Source organism: Vulpes lagopus, chromosome 7 (genome assembly GCF_018345385.1).
Source record: "Vulpes lagopus strain Blue_001 chromosome 7, ASM1834538v1, whole genome shotgun sequence".
In the NCBI taxonomy this organism is placed as follows: domain Eukaryota; kingdom Metazoa; phylum Chordata; class Mammalia; order Carnivora; family Canidae; genus Vulpes; species Vulpes lagopus.
The window spans coordinates 32,280,373-32,302,625 of record NC_054830.1 but is presented as its reverse complement, the minus strand read 5'-3'; the positions used below and the strand labels follow the sequence as shown (position 1 = coordinate 32,302,625).

At 42.6% G+C, this 22,253-nt stretch overlaps 1 protein-coding gene across 16 annotated transcripts in view; it reads left to right on the top strand.

The window, feature by feature from the left end:
* Positions 1-22,253, top strand: part of MAGI1 (membrane associated guanylate kinase, WW and PDZ domain containing 1) — a 643,927-nt gene that overhangs the window by 600,439 nt on the left and 21,235 nt on the right. For 13 of the 16 annotated variants that reach the window (XR_005988846.1, XM_041761401.1, XM_041761398.1 and 10 more), the window contains 5 exons: positions 7,546-7,762; positions 11,823-11,906; positions 14,776-14,867; positions 16,440-16,632; positions 20,003-20,296. Coding sequence is in view for 15 of the 16 variants with exons in the window: in XM_041761401.1 (XP_041617335.1) it covers positions 7,546-7,762; positions 11,823-11,906; positions 14,776-14,867; positions 16,440-16,632; positions 20,003-20,296 (880 nt within the window). In the remaining variant the exon portion in view is untranslated. The remainder of the gene's footprint in view (positions 1-7,545; positions 7,763-11,822; positions 11,907-14,775; positions 14,868-16,439; positions 16,633-20,002; positions 20,297-22,253) is intronic. The other 3 variants (XM_041761405.1, XM_041761399.1, XM_041761400.1) reach the window with 1 other exon arrangement.

Here is a 22,253-nt window from a genome sequence, read left to right as displayed (position 1 = left end):
TTCAAGCCCCATGTTGGGTGTAGAGATTACTACTACTAATAATAAATTTTTAAAAAGAATTTAAAAATCTAAACATACATCAAACCCCAATTTTTAAGCCTATATTCACTTTTGTTTTCTTACTAGTTCATTTCCAAACTGTTACATCCCTTACTCCCTTCCTTCATCTATCCAACCATCTATCCATTCATCCATCCATCCATCCATTTATTTAGCAATTAGTATCGAAAATCTAGTGTCAGGCTTGGTGTGAGGCACTGGAAATACTGTGATAAATAAGTTGGTTGGTGCCTTTCTTCGTGGAGCTTACAAACAAATGATGTTTTGATTGCTTCTGTCAAAACAAGGACTTATCATCTCAAATTGTGAAAAAAATTTGCCCACTTATATCAGTGACATGTATTTATTGAGTATCTTTTATATGCCGGATCCAGTGCCAGTATACAACAGGATAGAAAACAAAACATTCCTGCCTTCATGCAGCTGAAGAGAAAGAAACAATAGCCATATAAACAGGCAGATGTATATGGATCCTCTTTGTGGGGCATAAAGTCTGAAATTTTCAAAAGTTCAAAAAGCAGAAAGATTGGGGCACTTGGGTGGCTCAGTCAGTTAAGCATCTGACTCTTGATCTCAGGTCAGGTCTTGACCTCAGGGTTGTGAGTTCAAGCCCCACGTTGGGCTCCATGCTGGGCATGGAGCCTTCTTAAAAAAATAAAAATAAAAATAAAAAGCAGAAAGATAATGTAGAACCAAGGACAAACATAATGAAAATCACTCAGCTCTTAATTACAACAACATAAATTATGTAGTCCTACAAAGCCATAGGAAGGACGTAAGGTTGCCATGATGGAGCCATGGAATTGTACCAAGTTCCCTAGCAGCCTGAGCAATGTAGGAAACCATATCTACTTTGCTCTTATTGTTAGATCAAAGAAAGCATACCATATTCATAAAGAAGACAAAATTTTCCCAGTTAACTAAAAAACTCACACAGTTTTTATATAGGTGACACAAAATATTGGAAAAACCAAGGAAGCCTGTTCTCTTTACCAGTGCAGCACGCTGAAAGGGACAGGTTTCTGTTACATTGTCCTCAGTTCCCTTCCGCTGGGAGGTATCCTAAGGACATTGCTGACAACCAATTGTTAAAAGAGATGTGTGAGAGAGATCTCTCTGGTAATGTGCCCAGCAAGTGGCCCCAGCCTGAATCACCCAGTTTTATGTATTCTGTTTTCTCAGACTCTTGTGGTTGTCTTAGCACCTCAGAGCCCTTTGTCCACAACCTGGCAATAGTACAATTCATCAGAGCTCCTGCAGGCTCTGAGGAGAAGCAGGGAGTAGTAGAGGGAAGGAGGATTAGAATTGCTTAGGTATATCTTATTGCTCCTCAACTTCTCACAGTGACTCATACCCTCAATCCCTTGGAATCTAGAATTTGCTTTTTGGAATCTAGACTTTTTTTTTAGAATTTGCTTTTTGGAATCTAGACTTTGCTTTTGTATTAGATTTCTTTAAAACATTCCGTGTGAACCCACATTAATTTTCATATCCAGTCAATGCCTTCCTTTTCTTCTCCATTAATTCCTCTCATCTGCTCTTTTAGAAGAGATTATTTGACCTAACACCTATAAATGTTAAAAGAGACAAGGACTGTCCTCTGCTTTGGTTTGGAGTTGAGTCTCTGATTTTTGCACAACCTTTAATGACATTGGCCTAATATCTCATCAGCACTTGGAGTTTTTCCTGTTGTCCATGTAAATCACTGCAGTGGCCTTCAGTCTTGGCAGATAAGTGAACTGTAAATAATTTTGCTTTAAAATGGATCGATTTGTCATTTTTAAGCCACATGAATTCTTTTCATCATTTAAGCTCCTAAGTGCTGTCTGTATTCATTTGCTCTTCCAAGCAAATATTTTCAGCTCACTTTATAAGTACCTTCATTTTGAAATCATTCTGTGAAATACCGATGAGTTGACTTCTTTTCCCCCATTTCCATTTATAAAAACCATTGCATTTTCCCAATTTCCTTGGCTTGTCAATAGTTAAGAAATCTTTCATGCTGGGAAATTAGTGCAGTTTAAATCAAAAGGTCTTATGACATGAGTTTATGGCTACTGTGTGGCCAAGGACTTTAATGAAGTTTTGAAAATTGAGCCCATTTCTTTCTTCCTGGTCAACTGATTTGATATTTATCTGTTTATTTTTTAAAGATTTTATTTATTCATGAAAGATACACAGAAGCAGAGACATAGGCAGAGAGAGAAACAGGCTACCTCCCAAAAGCCTAATGCAGGACTCGATCCCAGGACCCCATAATCACGAGCCAATCGTGACACTCAGCCACTGAGCCACCCAGGCACCCCTTGATACATAAAAATAAAAATCTCCCTTCAAAAAAGATCAAAATAGTGATAAGAGCTAGCATTGGAAATACCCATCTCAATATGTAGCACATCTTTCCAACTAGTCGCTCGAGCTGGAGAGCTGGGAGGTGGGTATCCATGTTTCCAAGAAGTCCTCCCCCTCCTCCTCCTCTTCCCTGCCCTCCACTCAGTCATTCAGCAATGCCTGTTGAATCTGAACCCAAATGTCTTTGCTTTAACTCACCCCTTCCCTTCACCACAGCTCTTCCCTAGTGTAAACCACCTCAGGTCCACATAGACTGTGCAGTAGCCTCCTGACTGGCTCTCTGCTTTAACTACTGTCGACACCAATATCTTCACCTCTCAATAATCAGACCAAACTTTCTGGAAGTCACTTGGCTCCTAGCATATCTCTGCTTTAAATTCATTAGAGAATTTCTTCTCCTCTGAATTAAGAATGAGTCCCAGACTCCTTAAAGTAGCTCATAAAGCCCTTGTAGTATCTGATCTCTGAGCTCATCTCACACCACTCTACTCCCTTGCTGTGTCACACTACCTTCTTTCTCTGTGTTCTTCAGACACTCCAAACTCATTTTTGCTTGAAGACTTAGCACACGCTACTTCCATTAATGGCCTGTTCTTCTAGAAGCCTCTCCCTACCACCTATCTAAAGGACATTGCAATATGTTGTTATCAAACTGTTATGATTATTTGATTAATATCCATCACCCACACACCCCTAAATACACAAGTATAAATTCTCTAAGTTTAAGTATCATCTCTTTCTTTCTTATACATTGTATCCCTGATAATCTGGCTCATAGGAAGTGATCAGTATGTATTTATTGGATGAGTGAGTAAATGCAATGTGGGTAGTTGCTTAAGGGAGCCTTGTCTGGATGTTCCATCATTTGTGTGCTATGTGCTTAAACACGGTACTGGTATGCATAGAATAACAGACTTGAAAATGTATCTTTAACTACAGATACTTTTCTTTGGGCCAGCTTCTCACCTAGAAAAATGAGGAGAAAGATGCAAATCTGATCCTGTGCTATAACTAGTTGAGAATTGAATTTGTCGTCATGCCCCATGCCCCAGATCTTCCCTGAGAGGTAATCCAGGAAAGGGGACAAATTGACTTTAATTTGAGAGATACATAAGCATGACTTTTCTCCTGGACAGTTCTGGGCTCTAACATCATAGCTAATTAGTATTCTCACAGAAATTGAAAGGCATTTTGAACTTTTGCACAGACACAGCGCATAGCTTCAAAAAACTTAGAGTACAAGATATTAAAAATAGAATGCATCTTCAAAATGAGTACTTTTCATAATTGAACTTGAGAAGAAACATAAAGTGAGGTTAAATCTTATCAGGGGAAAATCCAAATGGCTTCCAGATTATTGTGCATTAGCCCATTAGTGTGGGTTAGAATATGTCATTTAGTGACAGTTTTAGTGGCGGCATCGTTTTTCGAGCATATTCTCGGGATGCTGCTTTACTTTTATTTTCCAAATTTAGGAACAAAGTTTAGATGGCATTTAAATGGGCTGCAGAAATACAGTTTCAGAGACAGTTTTACAGACTCATTCCACATTCTGTCATTTTGTGTTAAATTGGACCAAAGTGAGTCATTTATTGGGAGGTGAGAAAGGGTGTTAAAATTTGAAAAGTGGCCCAAGCCATTTCTGGTAGACTTCATTTGCACACCCTGGTAATGGCCACGCCATTCCTTTCCGTTAAACCCAAGATTCCCAGGTCCTCCATGTCAGAGATTTGTTACAGTGGGACAACCATCGAAGAGTCTTGGGAAGCCATGAGGTGACAACAGAATCTGTGCATATGCATTTATGGACTTGTATGTAAAAGCACATGTGCATTCTCTGCAGGAGGAAAGTCTAGCCCGTTATCAGATTCTGTCAGTGGAGCAAGGTTGCCAGAGAGAAGCTATTCTCCAATTCAGGAAGAGGGGGTGAGTGGCACAGGTTATAGCTAGGTTTCCAGGGACGACAGGGTAACCCCGGGAAAGAAGAGTATGACATTACTTGCATAGATAACCCTGCTGTGCAGCACACTCTGGGTCCCAGTGAGGTTTTGTGAACGGTGGTCTCAACACGAAGGAGCCTGAAGCTGCAGGGGTCGATACTAACTGTGCCATGAATATAGTGTCTGTGGACCAATCCCACAATCTGGCATTTGCTACTCATCTTGAGGAACCAAGGTGGGTATTCGAATGGAGGGATACAATTCTCTGAGTGAGCTCAGAGGTCCTTAATCTGTTGAATTATTTGCTTTCATACGTAAAATACCTTTTTCCTCCTTTCCTGAGAGGAGAACAAAAACAAAACAGGACCAAAATGTGAAAAAGAAGGGCACCTGGCTGGCTCAGCCAGTGGAGCATGCAACTCTTGGTCTCGGGGTTGTGAGTTCAAGCCCCACATTGGGTGTAGAGACCACTTAAAAATAAAATCTTTAAAAAAAATGTAAAAAATAGAAAGTAAGTCTCCATGAATGTTCCTTATTACTAAGGTTTATTTCAAAACAGAGAGGGCTTTAAATTCTGTCTTGATTATAACAAGCATTATCTTTATGTTATAAGAAGTAGGCAATACAGGGAAGTGTAAGGGGGTTAGAAAGGCACCCTGAATCCCATTTTTTTTTCTTTCTATGCTAGTGTGTGTGCACACCAAAAATGGGCTGGTGCTGCGTGTGCTTATTTATAATCAAGACCCTTGTAAAGACCACAGTGAAGAGAAACACAAATTTCCACCCACATGCAAAAGAGAGCAGGAAATGTATCTGTCATTAACATTTTTTGACTCGTAAAGTCTTGAGCATGACTCCAGGGGAAGCAAGAAGGCAGCTATTGAGCTTCTTGGGGCAGAAGTTGGATAGCTGGCCCCCAGAGCCAAGTTTGCTGTTGGAGAGGACTGTTGAAAGTTGGCAGGACCAGGTTCTATTCCAAGCCTTTGGAATTCTGATCCATCCTGGTCTGAAATGAGCACTTCATCCTGCAAAGGGAACAGTGGTGACATGAGGGATGGTGGTTGTCCCTGCCCAAACCTCAGTGTGTGTTCCTGGCATCAACACCAGAGTATATTGTCCCCTTGCATCTGAGTGAACTAAACCTCTCCTAGTTTTACCAAGACCTCTTTGCTAGTTTAGAATATGGGCCTCAAATTTCTCCTGCCATCACACCAAATACAATTTTAAGCGGTCTACTTGCCTTCAGTAAGTACATACCCGATATTCCTCAAATTTGAAACCTTGACAAAATCTATATTCAAATCTGTAATAGTCAAGTGTAAATGAAGCTTTTGTCCTCCTTGGGCTCTCTTCAGACACTTCTTCAAAACAAAGACTGGAAGAGGAGGGAGTCAAGGAGCCTGAGATTTAAATGAAAGGGACCTTGAAAATTTCCGTGGAGATGGGGAGTGAAAGGTGAAGGATACATACATTCTGGAGAGACAGCAAGGAATGATTCTGATAGGACCGATTGTAAGACCAAGGAGAGATTTTGATGCTATCCACATCTTTAAGGGACTGAAATGCTGTGGGTCAAAGATCTTATAAACCACTTAAATAGCATTGCATATAGATTCTGTAATAGAGAATGGAGCAATTCTTGTCCCTTTTATGATGCTCTTAAGCAGGTAAGTATAGGGACAGAGCATCTATTAAGTAAGGGTCAGGATTCCAGAGGTTTTATTTTGAATGGGGGAAACTAAACATCTGGGCTTACCACCATCTTCTATTCAAGAAAATAAGAACTGAAGTTATTTCATATCCCACCAGGTATTTTCCTCCCGCTAGATTTTGCTTTCCATTCGATCAACATCCAAACAAAGACTTTCATAAAATAGGAAGGGTCTTTTTGCTGAGCAGATTTTAAGGATAGGAATCTGCTTATTCTATTGAAATTTAATGAAACTCTTTCCCTTTGAATATTGCTTGGACTTTGGACGGGTTGCAAATCTAACAAGGCTGACCTCTTGAGGTCAACCCATATATAAAGTTTGATCTTGGTTTTTAAGCAACAGCAGTGTCGGGAGATCAAGAGGTGAAATGCAATGCCTGTAAAATTGATTAGCCAAGAATTATGGAAGCTCTTCATATGATAATTACTTATATGCTTATAAGTACCAGTGCACATAGAATGCTAGGCATGATTTTTTGAAATCTGATCCGTTTTCTTTATGGTATAGAAGAACTTATGGCAAACCTTTAGGTGAAAGTTGGGCATTTTATTACTGAAAGATAGAAAGTGGGAAGTCCCCAGAAATATTTTCAGCCTTGATCGTACTTCTTTTGGATGTGATAGCCTTACATTTAAATCACCCCTGGTATTTTGCCTCAACATATTTTGCCCAAAAAATATGAGGATGTTGAAGTGATTGATACATGTTGTATCTCTTTCCTGAACTTCAAACTCAATGTACCCAGTTACTTATTGGACATCTCCAGATGGATGTCTAATAGCTCAAATTTATAAGCCCAGAACTGAACTCTTCCAACTGCAAAGGCCCAAATAATCATCCCCTTTATCTCTGTCGTATCAATAGAAGGCGACTTCGGTCTTCCAATTGGATCAGCGGCCCCCACTTTGAAGCCATCCTTGATTCCTTTTTCTTACACCTTCCACACAACCTGTTAACCAATCCCTTGGTTAAGGCTCGACCTTCAAGGATATGTCCAGAATCTGACTGCTTGTCTCCATCTCTGCCACATTACCCTGGGCCAAGCCATCATCCTCTCTCACCTAAATAATCACAATAATCTCCTAAGGTCTCCCCACTTTTACCCTTGCTCTAGAACCTTTGAAAACAATATCAGTGACAAAAATAAGGTTGCTAAATTGATACATCTTGTAATACACGCACCCGGTGTCTTAGCTGGGAACCTATGATGAAAATTGGATTTGTTTTCCGCTACAGCCCAGAGAGCAATATGGTTTGTGATTATGTCTTTCCATCTGGCCCGCCCCTGTCTCTGTCTGCCAATCACCTGGGGATTTATCTGCATGCAGCATTAGCTGGAGAAAGATGGAAGCCAAAATGTTGTTGATATATTTATGTATGTGTGCGTAGACATGCTGAACAAAAACAAGCTGATGGAAACACCCACTCAGAGAACCAATAACATTCTTTTCTTCTTGCTTCTCTCACTCGCTTGCTTTCAGCAACCACTGGAAAGAAAAGACAGCCAGAATAGTTCTCAGCACAGCGTTTCCAGCCACCGGAGCCTGCACACGGCCTCCCCAAGCCACAGCACACAGGTGCTCCCTGAATACCCACCTGCAGAGGCCCCAGCTCCAGATCAAACCGACAGCTCTGGGCAGAAAAAACCAGATCCTTTTAAAATCTGGGCCCAGTCCAGGAGCATGTATGAAAACCGACGTGAGTAGCACCCTGGCTTCTATCTTCCCGAGACCCCTGCCCAAGGCTCCAGCTGTCTTTTGAGGCTTCTTGAAAATAGACTTTCAGTATATGAATGGGGTAGAGGTGAAACACAGAGGTGAAAGCTTCTCAGAATAGTGATAGAGTCTGCTGGATGTTCGTGGAGGATCCATTATGTGTTCAGTTTGGGGTGGACTAGATGTGGATGGTGGTCAAATAAAGGGTCTGTATTAAAATGGATTTATTTTTCCCTTCAGTTAAAAGTAGTGACAGATAAGAGCTGCTGTCTCATTAATTCTTCCTCCCCGTGTAGAGATTGTGGCATGTTCTCGTGAAACAGCTCTGATGTACAATAGAACATAAATATGATTGGTTTAGATTGTAGGAGCAATAAGAAGAAATTAAATGCTTTCTCTTTGGTCTCCTAGTTTTTGAGAATACTGGTAATTTTTTTTTTTTTTTTACTGTTATCTGTCTTTTTAAACATTCCCCTTAATAAGAAAAAAAAGAAAGAAAGCAGTAAGTGATTTGTGCTTTAATTATTTATGCTGTGGTTAAGTGTGTTCCTTTGGCTTCAATATTTCGATAAATATGAACTAGTGATAGCATACATCCTAATTTTTTGGCTCTTATAAACCTGATATTGCCTTCATGTTTTATTTCTTACCTTTTGTTATGAAATGATTCTAAGGACTGTTCAGGATAAATAATAATCGTTTATCCTATACCATTATCAATGAAAGCTCCCAAGGTGCTTTCATCTTAGGGGATGCAGGCTAACTCCCTTTTTTGGCAGTTGCTATTGCTGACATTTTCTCATGAGTATGATTGGTCAGGATGAAGCCACTCTGGGGGAAGAACATGCACTTCATTTTCTCTTTGGGGCATGGGATTGGAGAGAATGTTTAATGAGGGAGAAGGCCTAGTCTGGTGAAGGGTCTGATGAATATTGGAAGAGAGAAGAGAATCATTCTGCTCATCCTCCTTATGGCAGCCCCAGCCGCAGCACAAGTTTTCTTTATAGCCACAGCTGTGGTTGTTTCTCAGGCAAAGCCCCCCTGGCTTCAGCCTCTTGCCCACTCACTCAGCCTTGACTATGAAGCCTTTGCTTTGCTGGCTGGGACAACTGCTCTGTGACCCAAGCAAAACAGGGGAGTGAGGCCAGCATCCCTACCTGAGGAAAACAACTGGTCACATTACTGGGTGAAATTCAGCAGTTAGGGGGCACAAGGCAAGTCTGGAGTCATGATGATTACAAAATTTTGGAAGTCACTCAGGAGTCCCTCCATCCTTTTCCTCCTCCAGGGAGAAATATCCTTGCCTCCTTACTGTAACAGTGTGGGGAATTAAATAAGCTCTTTTGGCTAAGGGTGGACTATGCTCACAAAAGCCAGATAATTTGAGAAGGAATTTATTTAGTTCCCGGTCTCAGAAGACCCCTAGAGTATGCCTGAGGCCAGGTCAGAGGAGATGAAGTTCCATTTAGAACATCCCTCGTGGGATCCCTGGGTGGCGCAGCGGTTTGGCGCCTGCCTTTGGCCCAGGGCGCGATCCTGGAGACTCGGGATCGAATCCCACGTCAGGCTCCCGGTGCATGGAGCCTGCTTCTCCCTCTGCCTGTGTCTCTGCCTCTCTCTCTCTCTCACTGTGTGCCTATCATAAATAAATAAAATAAAATAAAAATTTAGAACATCCCTCGTAAGCATTAGTTGCTAAGTATGAACATGGGGTCTGTTCTCACTGTGACTTCTAACTAATTGTAGTGGTTTCATTGAACAAATGCTTTCCACAGAGGTATATTTTCACATTCTTTTCACATTTCTCTCTAACCATGTGGCTTCTCCAATCAATGGCCCAACTTCAATTGATGCTGAGATATTGCTTTATTGACCAAGCTCCTGCTTTTCTCAATACAGTATACATTTATGACTTTCCCATGTGTGAATCTTTTTGTGATAAAGTAAATCATGTTCTGAAGTGCTGGTGGGGCATGAGATTGACAGACAATTCTAACACATCCATTTAACAGGAGACTCCAGCTCAAATACCGTTTGCGCCTTGATGGAAGCAAAATTCCTTAAGAATTTGGTATTTAATCAAATTTTCCAAAAACTTTTTGCCAGAAAGAAAAGAAGTAAAATGTGTACTCTTACGACACAGCCAGATGCTTATTTAAGCACCTAAATTGTTCAAGTGACTATCAGACTGAAATATGTGGACTGGGGCCAGTTTTGTCTTCACTTTCTATAACATCTAAGGAACAGGATCTAACAACACAAATGAGAATCAATTTCTTCTTGGTGATTGGAGGCTCCATAATTGAGTGATCGTAGCAACCTAATTGATGTTAAGATTCACATGGATTTCTCTCTCATCACTCAATGAGCATAATGATGAGACGTTCCCTCCTCCCTCCAGTGGTAATTATTTGGTCTCTGTCACAGATTTTCTTCTTTTCACAGTACTACAAACAAACCCACATCAATCTTGTCTTAAGCAGTATTTTGCTTTATCCCAGGTCCGTTTCTCCCATTACCTTAGGTGGTTTTTAATCTCATCTTGCCCTGGGGTGAGGTGGTTGGAGGGTAGGGGGTGAGTGGGTGGGAAATAGAGCATGTAGCCTTGTTAGATGCGATTCCCTGCCCCTCCCCCAAGACATATTAAAATGAACAAAATACTCCAGGAGAAGTATTTTGAAGAACAAGAAGAACAAGGAAGTTGAAGTCAGGAATAATACTTTAATTGGACCCAGGTTATCCTCTTTTTATTTTGAAAACATATTTTTCTTATATTTCATTTTACTGTAAAGGGCATTGTGAAGATAAACACAATCTCTGATCAGATTCCTTCACATGGTCCAAATGCTGGGCAAAATACCATATTCTTGATAGGGCCATTTGTCAAAACACCAGTATCAAAACGAATCAATCTTAATTGCAGATGTGTTAATAAGTTCCCTTGAAGGGCTTTAACGTATAATTAAAAACAAAGGCAAGCATGGAAGACCTTTAAAAGCCATGTTGTCTTTTCTCTAGCAACATATCAATTTGCTAACATGTCTTTAAAAATGACCCTGATACGATCTTATTAGTAAATGTTCAGGAAGACCAACTAGTATCCACCAGTGTGTACTACAAAAAGTCTAAATAAAGTATGTGGTTGAAACAGTGCCTGTTGACAAAATAGTTTGGAAAGAAAAAAGTCAAAGCTATTGTACCAACATTGTAAACCTGTCCTATTCAGGAGAAACATGCTCACACATTTGAAATCGGTCAATTGGATCCTTTATTATAGTGAGTTTAAGGAGCTTGGTTGCTTCTAGATGTTAAGAGCTGTTATAACAGTTCTTATTTTTGTTCAGATCTTGGCCAGATCTAATGATTTATGTCTCTAAATAAAAGACTTCTCCAGAGGTGCTTGGATGGCTCAGTTGGTTAAGCATCTGACTCTTGATTTTGGCCTGGGTCATGAGATCGAGTCCTGCATTAGGATCTGAGCAGAGTGTCTCAGAGCCTGCATGAGAGTCTCTCTCTTCCTCTCCCTCTGCCCATCCCCCCACTCTCCCTCTCTCTATCTTTAAAAAAAAGAAAAAAAAGGACTGAATTGCCAAGAATTCACCTGAACAGCTATTAGTACAAGAATGAATTCTATTGGGAATCTGATACATTTTGAAATAAATAGTGTGGCAGTAACAAAAGTATACTTTTTTTTTTTTTTCAAAAGGAAATCAGGATTTAGACAAACCCAAAGTTCATGACATGATTAAAACAAGGTCATACGAAAATGTATACTTTAGGGTATAAATATGAAGAGTCTAAGATGGTAATGGTAGTTGTATGAAACTCTCAGTGGAACAACTGTAAATACCAGCTTTTTGACAAGAAAAGCACCATGAAAAAAAAAGCTAGAATCAAACTGTAGTCTTTTAAAACCCACAGCAGCCATGACCTTTACTGTGAAAGCTTAACTGCACGTTCCTTATCAATCAAAACTAAATTAAAATGAAGTAAGAGAAAGCACATACATTAAGCTTTGCAAAATTGTGAAATTAATATTCCAGCTATGTCACCTTCGCCTGCATCGGGATTGAGCAAGGGGGAGAGAGAAAGAGAGATCAATTCTACGAGTTTTGGAGAATGTCAGAGTAAGGATCCGCTGAAAACTTTTATTCCTCCATTATTATTCATACTGTTTGATGTTGTCATTGGTCCCGGGGGGCTGGGGAGAAAGTCAGAAAAGGGAGGGAAGAAAGAGAACTGCCATGAACAGGCGTGTTATGGCGCTCCTGTTGACCAAGCATAGACCAAAGACAGGATGAAATAAAAAGTGATGGGCACATTTTATCTAAGTCTGGGCATTTGTGTCTGTAGTAATGGAGACACCAGGAGGTTTTTCTGCAAACCTGGTGATTCCATTCTCTGTAATTATCAAAGGAAGTCTTTTGACAGTTTTATTGAGTTATCGCTGGCATTACCAAAGGAGGTAACTGCTGACATTGCCCCCATGCAAGGGCTTAAAAAGGAAGAAAACTGGACAAAGTTTTCTTGGTTCATTTTGATTCAGTCTCCAAAAATAAGTAATATTAATATCAGAAAGATAATTCTCTCCTGCTGCCTCCTAAAAAATTCAATTCTTGTAAAATCTGCCTGAAATGAAGAAGAGAATAAACCATTTGGTGGGGGGACTGGTTTAGAAACTTCAGTGGCCCCTGGGAAGAAGTGGCAGCAGAGAACACAAGAGAGAAATTCTATAATTCTGTAACACGGTTTACTATTGACTTATCACTCAAGTTACATATTTGGGTACATGGAATTTGTTTGGTGGAAAGATATAATGGTTAAAATGCCAAAGTCAAAGTGCCAAAAGACTTTCTTTGTAACATGTTTGGGTTGGTGTATCATATTTGTGTCCGTGTTTTCCTAGCTCATCATTGGCATCTTCCACACCCTCAGTGTCCTTGAGCACCTTCCTTTTCAACAGGAAGCTCTTTAAATAAATTTGCCATTTATTTAAAATAAATTTTCCCATTGATTTTCAGAGAGACACAAACGCTTTTTTCCTATGGACTAAACTGTATGATAAGCCTAAGTCTTTTGGCCACACCCGCCCGTACCATGACAGCTGACACCTAAATGAGCGAACGAAGGCAGAAACTTGCTACATTTGGTGTCACTGTAGAAAGGGCACGTGTTCTTGTGTTAAATGATGCTGAGAAAAATGGGTATAGGCTGGATGTCTCTGCTGAGATCCTTCTCTTGTTTGCAAAGGGCTCAGCAGACTTAAGGCAGACTCTGCCAGGAACCCAGAGCTGGCCGGAAAGCACCCGTGGTCTATTTTGGAAATAATCCTCCTGCTTGAGTGAACTCAAGACAGAGACCCAACTTGATTTAATTTGTTGTTTCAGTGAGGCTATTAGAGCAAATACCCTTTAGCCAGCTACTCGAAAAGAAAGAAAATATTGTTACGTTAGTGTGCTCAAGAAAATATCATTCTCAAATTGTGTTTATGGGAGTCCTATGATGTAGCTAACTGCTTGTTCCATGGAGTCTTGCAGCTTAGCCTCCGCAATTATAATAAAAAAGCATTGAGCATAAAGCACCATTTAAAGCTCGCGGCATTAAGATAGCTCAGGCAAAAATATTGGATTCAAACTTCTCTCACTTGTACTTACCTGTTCATTTAGTTTCTTCTCTCTCGGGATATTATTCATACACTGTACATTTGAAGGTAGTGGGTGAGTCACTCTTGCCAATTTGAAATCTAAACAGCCGCCTTCTTCTTCCCTACCCCACTATACAAAATTGAAGAAGATGAGAATTAAGCTCTCAGGCCTACACACTCCTTCAATCCGGAGCCCAACTAATTAAATAAACTAGAAAGGATGTAGAACAGTATTTGAGAATCTCCTTTAAGATTCACTGCCACTAAAACATTTTTTCCTTTAAATAAAAGATGTGTCGTTTTAAAGACCATAAAACACACTTGTATACATTAAAACAAAGAAGAATTAAATAGAAATAAATTTTTTATTAACTTAGTTAAGTAACAGAGTGGTACCTAGAACAGTTTCAGGTACAGTGAGCACTGTCTTACAGAAATTACTTTTCTTTTAATAAATGAGATTTTTATTTTAAAGCTTGGACCATTACTGAGTTTTAAGAGTACAATATTAAGTGATTGGATAATAAGTTAATACTTACAATTTTAAGATATTATAGGCAAATTTTGGAGCAAAGCAGTCATTCCAGGAATAAAATAATAAAATATGGAAAATTGATGTTGAACATTTTTATAGATCAGATCACCATTCATGTTGAGAATATGGAAGACTGGCTCCATTTTGGTAATGCCATTGAAATCACAATAAACTTTGTAAAAGTTTTTTAATATTAGGAAATATTAGGATGATCAAGAGTAACTTTTGGCAAAAATGATCTAACAAAATCAAATTATTAGGTTGCTGATCTTGATTAAGGGAGAACAAAGTGCCGTTTTTTAAAAAACTGAAAACTCTTGTAAGTCAAGCTATTTTCTTTCATACTCTACTTGGTATAACATCAGATGACTGACCAGGGATCAGGGTTTCTAATTTCTCAGAGTGAGCTTCTGTTTCCATGGTCACTGTGACTCAGCATCAGCTCTTTCCTCAGAGGTGGGCACCCACTTTATAGTCTAGCACACAATGGTTTTAATTGCCTTAATTTCTCTGGCAACATTACCAAGGACAGTGGTCAACACTGACTTCTGGTTTAGTCCAGGATAATGGCTTGGGCCTGATTAGGAGTTATCAAACAGTGATTAGTTCTTTGAAGAAACCTAGGGCTCAATGACCGGTCCCACTGTTTGTTTCCACCTTGCGTCCTCTGTTTTGTCATCCATCCAGATAATTCTGCTTCTTTCCATGTTGGAAAGCTGTCATCTGCTCAGGCACCATCAGGATTGTTCCTATGTGTTCACCTTAATTCCTTTTCTGAGAGAAATCACCTTCCTCTTCCATCTTTGTTTCTCTGCAGTTCCAGACTGCCAAGAACAGGACATCTTCCTCTGGAGAAAAGAGACCGGATTTGGATTTAGGATTCTGGGTGGAAATGAACCAGGAGAACCTGTGAGTCTCTTGTCTACCTCTTCCCCCAAGGCTGTTTTCTACAATGTCAAAGCAAATTGGCAGCAGTAGCAAATCGCCAAGATTTGAGTCCAGCTAGGTGCAACGCAGACTGTTTCATTTCAAATGGTGTGGGTTATTCATTGAGTTCTGGGGAGCTCTTTTTGTCTTGAAGAAGGAGAGACTAGTGCCTTTCTTTAAAGGTTGTATTCATGTGCATAAAAAGCATCTGGAACTCTCCATCAAAGGAAATGAAAAACAAAAAGCAAAATAATAGGCATCAACTAATAAAATGAGGGCCAGATCCTTCTGGCCAAATTTGTTAAATTGGCCAGCAGGGAGTGGGCTTTGTGCATCAGTAGCTAGTGCATAGAGAGCACTTGACAAGACATGAAAGATCAGAAGAGGTAGGACCACTGTCTTGACCAAAGTAGAAGAAGAACCCTGAACAGTAGTCAGGAGACATTTAACCTCCCTGGTCCTCAGTTCCCTCATCTTTAGAATAAACTTAGTATAACACTGCAGGAATGTTTTGAAAGGAGAAGAAAGAACTAAAGACTAATTAACTAATACTGTTAATTTCCTCATAATAAAAATAAATGTTATCTATTGAGCACTTCCTAAGTGCCAGACCCGATGCTAGTGGCTTTTAACCTACATTTTCTTACTTCTCCATCAAATCCAGGAATTTATTCCTGTGTTTCAAATGATCAAATAAAGACTTAAAAGGGTTAATCCACTTGCCCAAGATCATAGCATTCGTAAGTGGAAGGACTGGAAAGGGTCTGATTTCAGAGTCCATATGCTTAATCACTCCTTTGTCAAAGCTCTTTATAAATTATAAATACTACGTAAAGGTAGTTACAGCATTATCATCTAGTGAGAAGGCAAGGAGAGCACAAATATTTTTGCTCAGGTTTAATAAATGGCAAATGTAACAAGACATTACATATAAAGACTGCTCTGCATGCACGTGCTAAAAGTACAGAAATTAAATGTCAAACCAGACTTTACTTGATTCAGTATTTATTTGCATTCCCTAATGCAAGGCAGAATGCTGGACCTTTAAAGAAAAGTAGTATTACTATTATAATTTCCAGAGTTTCCTGAAGGAGGATTCTAAGGTAAACCGAGAAGGAGAAAAGATTTGCAAACAAAGGAGTAAAGTGATTTATTTCTGCAAAGGGGAAAAAGAGTGAGTCCTCACCAGACTCCAGATGAAGCCGAAGGAACCAAACAAAAGGTGGTTACTTTTGGGATGCCTCGCTGGGTCAGTCCAAGGAGCATGCAACTGTTGATCTTGGGGTATTGAGTTAGAGCCCTACATTGGGTGTAGAGATTACTAAAAAAAACAAGTAAACTTAAGAAAAAAAAAAAAGAAATCATTACTTTTCCATCATTTAAGAATTGTAGAACTGTCAAAATGGCCTGGTACATAATGGGTGCTCAATAAATGTTTATGGCATGGATACAGACATGAATGAATGAATGAATTGTTCTCAGAAATGTGAAGGCCATCAGTATAATAGTAAACCAAAAGGTCAACGTTTCATCCATCATCCAATTACTCAACAGATTTATATCGGTCACATCGTACCGCTGGGTGCTGCTGATACAGACGGCCGCCTGAGGTCTGGGGATGAATTAATCTGTGTGGATGGGACACCAGTAATTGGAAAATCACACCAGCTGGTGGTCCAGCTTATGCAACAAGCTGCCAAGCAAGGCCACGTGAACCTCACAGTGCGGCGTAAAGTGGTGTTTGCAGGTATGTTTTTCATTTATTCCTTTAGACAGTTCATTGTCACTTTATGTACAGAAAGGGCCCCCTTCCTGTGTCTGCCTCCTCAAGCATCTATTTTAGCAAATCTTTGCAAATGTGATTAAGCTCAGAATTTCCAGATGGTTTGCTTCTCTTAAATCCAGCAAAACTACTGTCATTCAAAAGTACTTTAATGTGCCATTCAGACACGCTCAGCAAAATCTTCTAGAAGAGGACTAGTTGAATATACCCTACCTCTCCTTCTCTCTCTGCCAACCAGAACTTAGTCACCTTCTTCATTTGATGTTAATTCTCAACAAAAGAGGTCATTATAAAAGACAGGAAAACTGTTGCTTCAAGTTACAACAACAATCAGTTTTGTGCCACCAAATAAGCTCATAAAAGAGTCAGTGATACCTTATTTTTTTGTTGCCTTTCATATGTAATAAGCCAGAATTTGTTTCCCCTGTAAGAAGGTGGTAGAACTGGCCAGTTCTAGGCCATCCTTGACTCGTTCCTCCTGTCTACAAGCTTTAAAGTACTTGAGTTTTCAAAACATACAAACCCTTTCCAGCTCAACTCAAATAAAACCTTCTCCGTGGAACCCTCAGAAATTCCCTCCTTCTTCCAACTGCCTTCCAATTTTGGCATTCCTTCCTTGCCATTTTTGTGAATCATGGTTTACTTTTGTATCAGGATCTGCCATTTTGAGACAGCTCATTGTGTAAGTATCTCCTTCCCATTCACCCACCGTCTTGAAAGCACCCACATTGGTGGTTCACTGTGTCTCCAGCCCCCGCCTCGAAATAGTCAAGAAAGAGTGCAGAAAAAGCAGATTGTTGTATCACTTGAATTACTGAAGAAATATGACATTAAATATTATCATTTCTTCAGAACTTTAATGTTAGTAAAACAGATACTTACCAAATAAACTGGCCCCTTGTTAAAAAAAATTGTATAATTCATTTAAATGGCACATAATTAAGTACAGAATTAAGATATCAGATTCCAATAGGAGAGTCCTACCGTACTGAAACTGTGGAAAACGGTATTAATCAGTCATGGATTATACCCATAGAGCTCACTTATGACCTCAGAATATTCCACACAGTCTGTAGCAGTCTGTTAGAAATGGCTTTTGAGATGGGATGAAAAGTTTCGATGTTACTGACACTCCCCCCCCCAATAATAGAGTAATGGCATTTTTGTTTCAGATTTATTTTTTAAATATTAAAATATTTGGGGTTTTTAGCTTTGGATCAAAGGCATGTTAAATCTATAAGGAGACATTAGACTAAGTGCGGTAAGCCACTCACAAAAGGACAAAGACTGTATGAATCTGCTTATATAACAGACCGAGAGTAGTCAAATTCATAGAAACAGGAAGCTGAATGGTGGTTGCCAGCGGTTGGGGAGGGCAAAATGGTTCATTAGTGTTTAATGGGTACAGAGCTTCAATTTTGGAAGACGAAAAGGTTCTGAAGATGGATGGTGGTGATGGTTGCACAGCACTGTCACTGTGCTTAATGCCACTAGGCTATAAACTTAAAAATGGTTAAGATGGTCAATTTTATGTTACATATATTTTACCACAATAAAAAAGTATATGAAGGGAGAAGCTTCAAGAGTAAGTATCTTACCCAAAACTTGAACACACATTTTGTTTGTAGCGTCAAATGTGGGTCACTCCTGCTTATTATTTTGGCTATTTTGGTGTGCTTTATGTCACCTGATGAGGCAGTAAAACTGGCATTCTGAGGAAGGCTAATGTACCCAGGAGTATGATCAGAGTAGACAATGACATCTGGAAGGTAGGAAGAGAAACTAAGTATACCTCTGCTGGGTGTTGTCAAGAATCCCACAATATGGTGATTTGAACGGTAAAGTCCACATGCACAGCCCTCTCTGCCTGATAGAAAAGCGGAAAGCAAAGCAGCCTGGAGAGCTGAGCAGAAGGGTGACTCTGGAGGGTGAGGAGAAGGTGAACCTGCGCCAGAGGCTCCGAAGTGGAGGTGGGGGTCCTCACCGTGCAGCCACACCTGCCCTGCTCCTCGCGGTCCTGTGGGCCATGCCCCGGGATCGAGTGCCGAGTGGGCGCCTCTGGCAGCCACGATGAGCCCGAGAGCCGGTGCTGACAGTCAGGCTGCTGCTGTGCTCTTTAGGGGTTTGCCCCCGGGCTCCTGTCCCCAGCTGCTGCCTGGGAGAAGGAGCTGGGGCTCCCTCGTCCTCGTCCTCGCTGTCCCCCGAAGCCAGGAGCCTCCCTGCGCACTGGGGGGCCTGCGGGCGGAGCAGGGGCTGGCTCAGCCCGGCCTCTCTCTCTCTCCTCCCTCTCTCCCCCCTCTCCACTCCCCTTCTCTGTGTGCCCCCTCCCTCTCTTCTACCCCCTTCCCCCTCTCTTCCTCGTCCTCCTCCCTCTCCACCTCCCTCTTCCCCCTTCTCCCCTGCCCCTCCCTCTCTGCTCCCCTCCCCCTCCCCCTCCCTTTCCTCCTCCCCCTTCCCTCCCTCTTACCCTCTCCCCTCCCTCTCTGCTCCTCTCCCCCTCCCTCTCTTCCCCTCCCTTTCCCCTCCCCCTCCCCCTTCTCCCTCCCCCTCCCTCCCTTCCCTCCCTCCTCCTCCCTCTCCCACTCCCCTTCCCCTCCCCCTCCCCCCTCTCCCCTCCCCTCCCCCCCCCTCCCCTTCCTCTCTTCCCTCTCCTTCCCTCTCCCCTCCTCTCTTCCCCTCCCCCTCTCTTTTCCCCTCCCCCTCTTCCTCCCCTCCCCCTCTCCCCCTCCCTCCCCTCCCCCTCTCTTTTCCCCCTCCCCCTCTCCCCTCCCCCCTCTCCTCCCCCTCCTCCCCTCCCCCCTCTTCCCCCTCCTCCCTCTGCCCTCTCCCCCTCCCTTCTCCCTCCCCCCTCCCCCTCCCCTCTCTCCTTCCTCTCTCTCCCTCCCCCTCCTCCCTTTCTTCCTCCCTCTCCCCCTCTCCCCCCTCCCCCTCCTCCCCCTCCCCCCTCCTCCCCCTTCCCTCCCCTTCCCCCTTCCCCTCCCCTTCTCCCCTCCCTTCCTCCCCTTCCCCTCCTCCTCTCCCCTCCCCTCCCTCCCCCCTCCTCCCCCTCCCCCTTTCCCCTCTCCCCCTCTCCCTCCCCCTCCCCTCACCCCCCCTCCATCACCACTCCCTCCCTCCCTCCCCTCCCTCTCTCCTCCCTCCTTCCCCTCTCCTCCCCTCTTCCCCCCTCCTCCTCCCCTCCCCCTCCTCCCCTCCCTCTCCCTCCCCCTCTCTCCTCCCCCTTCCCTCCCTCTCCTCCTCCCTCTCCCCCCTCCTCTCCTCCCCCCCCCCCCCCCCCCCCCCCCCCGCTCCTCCCCTCCTCCTCCCCCCCTCTCTCCCTTGCGCTCACATGCAGCCCCCAAAGCGGAGAACGAGGTGCCGTCGCCGGCCTCCTCCCATCACAGCAGCAACCAGCCGGCGTCGCTGACGGAGGAGAAGCGCACCCCGCAGGGCAGCCAGAACTCGCTGAACACGGTGAGCTCGGGCAGCGGCAGCACCAGCGGCATCGGCAGCGGCGGCGGCGGCGGCAGCGGCGTGGTGAGCACGGCCGTGCAGCCCTACGACGTGGAGATCCGGCGCGGCGAGAACGAGGGCTTCGGCTTCGTCATCGTGTCCTCGGTGAGCAGGCCCGAGGCCGGCACGACCTTCGGTGAGTGAGTGTCCCGGCCGCACGCCCCGCCCCTGCACCCCGCCCCGCCCCCAGCGCCCCGGGGTGCAGGGTGCAGGGTGCAGGGTGCCGGCCGCCAGGGTCGTGGTGCGAGCGAAGGATGGCCAAGGTCTCATTAACAGCAGTGCCTTCATGCTTTCCGCTTCAGGTAATCAAAGCCTTAGTTGGGGATGGAGAGTGTGTTCGGTAGCTTTTCCCCTCCCCAAGGCTGGAACCTTGCAGCTTCCGTGCAGGATGCGTGTTCACACGCACACAACCTCAGGCTAAACGAAATTGGCATGACACAGGAAGAGCAGCCCCTTGACAGTGCAGAGTGAGTGAGAAATCCCGGCGAAGAAAGCCTCTGTGAGGTCCCGAGTTAGGATATCATTAATAGCGGGAGGCTCAGCAGGCCAGAGAGTTTTGGGAATAAGCTTATGGTTGTAAAAATGCCTAGGGAACCATACAGGTGTAAGGAGTAAAGGTAATTACAGGAAGTGCCCGGTGCACCTTATCTGTGTCCTTTCTCTGTCCCCATCTGAAATTTGTAAATGTTCAATAATACTTTTACCGTTGTCTGCTTTAGAATCTAGTTAAGACCTCGTTAAGTCTCTGAGGTGACTCACCTGCAAGTGAAGAGCCATTTGTCTTCACTGCCCTTGAATTCCACCAGGGCTGATTTTCCCATCTCATCCGGATGTTGGGGGTTTCAGGAGAGTGTGGAGAAATCCTCTTGTCCCCCTTTTAGAAGGCTAACTGATGGGGTGCACTAGCAAAGACAGGACCCACATGATTCTAAGAATGTCATAATCTGTGAATCTATTTCCTGTTGGAATGGATTCCAAAAATGTACTCCAGAAATGATCCATCTTCTTTATTAGATAAAAAAATCATCTGTTAATCCCCCAAGCACATGTGTTCATTAATACGGAATAGGATGGGGAGGCGGGTAGGGCTATGCAGGCTTTGAAATTTACTCAGTTCTATCCCCAAATGACTTGTCCACAAGAGTTTGATGACCAGGGGCCCATGTCACTGCCACCCCAGATCAGGCGAGGTGCTCCATACCTTCAGCTTCCTGATCCAGTAGAACTCCCTTTATCTTCATTTAGTCTCTAGAAGTTGCTTCCTGCTAAAGCCATTTCCCCTGAGGTCTGTTCATTAGGAGACTGAGTCAGTCAGGTCTATGCATGTGTGGCTGCAGTAACAAACACCCGTTACTAACCGTGCTTTTGTGAGCTACATTAATCAAGTCACAGCATGTCATGAATGGATGACTGGACGTCAAGGCAAGGTTTTTTGGGTTTTGTTTGTAAATTGACTTGGGGGACTTTCTGCTTAATTTAACAATATAAAGAAAGGCAGAGGGGGGAAAGAAATCCCTTTGCTTTCTTCAGATCTTCAGTTTGATTGTCCCCATGTACCCCCGATAGTCTCAGGATTTCAGAATTCTTGGTTTCATTTTTACAGTGAAATAGATCTGTCAGGTGGGAGGCTATGTGTTATTTAATGAATATTGAATGTCTTTTCACAATTTGGTCTTTGATTGTTTTCCTCTGGCACTTACAATAAACAAATTCAGCTTTCCCTAATACCTTGCATGAGACTTCTGTTTCAAACCGTGCAGAGCTTTCCTCATACCTGCTGTTTGATACCTTTCTCATGTGAGTTGTCCATGGAAATAGGCTAAACTTAATCTGGACCTTGAATTTGAGTATGGAGATAGAGTATACCAGACTTGCCTTTTGGATTCCAGAGGGCTGTTTGCTTCCTTAGAATTCTGTGGCCTTGACCTCATGTGCAATGATACACACTTGGGCAAATATGTCAAAATTCAAAGAAATTATAATGCCTTTCCCCTCACATTTTATCCTCAAGGTCCAAATGATAACAGAAGCACTTACTCGGTTAGTTACAGTGACTCCCATGTTCATTTTATCACCATTCCAAAAGGTGACTC